This window comes from Morone saxatilis, unplaced genomic scaffold, assembly GCF_004916995.1.
Source record: "Morone saxatilis isolate NCDOM2014 unplaced genomic scaffold, NCSU_SB_2.0 Contig23, whole genome shotgun sequence".
Lineage (NCBI taxonomy): Eukaryota > Metazoa > Chordata > Actinopteri > Moronidae > Morone > Morone saxatilis.
The window spans coordinates 23,853,469-23,853,685 of NW_023339796.1; the positions used below are offsets into that span (position 1 = coordinate 23,853,469).

Sequence of the window (217 nt, forward strand, 5' to 3'; positions counted from 1 at the left end):
GTTAACTAGCTAGCTAATCTACATGTGACTGTTTGTGGGGATTGGACCTACATGCTGAGAGCAGGGTTTGGCTCCAGGAGGGAAGGCAAAGGGCAGATGTAACGTCCGATGTGGAGGAACCATCCTCTTCCTCTTCAGTACAGTGTTAAGCCAGTGGGCCGTTACACAGCGCTTCCCCTCTCTGAGTGCCTGGCAGAGAAAACACCACAAACATTAA

The 217-nt window shown here is 50.7% G+C and overlaps 2 protein-coding genes across 2 annotated transcripts in view; one reads left to right on the forward strand and one right to left on the reverse strand.

Moving 5' to 3' along the window:
* The window catches only part of paxip1 (PAX interacting (with transcription-activation domain) protein 1), a 17,742-nt gene that overhangs the window by 7,452 nt on the left and 10,073 nt on the right, over window positions 1-217 (forward strand). The window lies entirely within an intron of this gene.
* Window positions 7-217, reverse strand: part of LOC118334812 (PAX-interacting protein 1-like) — a 2,826-nt gene continuing 2,615 nt past the window's right edge. Inside the window, exon 5 of the mRNA XM_035670882.1 lies at window positions 7-189. Coding sequence (XP_035526775.1) covers window positions 19-189 — 171 coding nt within the window. The 3' untranslated portion in view covers window positions 7-18. The remainder of the gene's footprint in view (window positions 190-217) is intronic.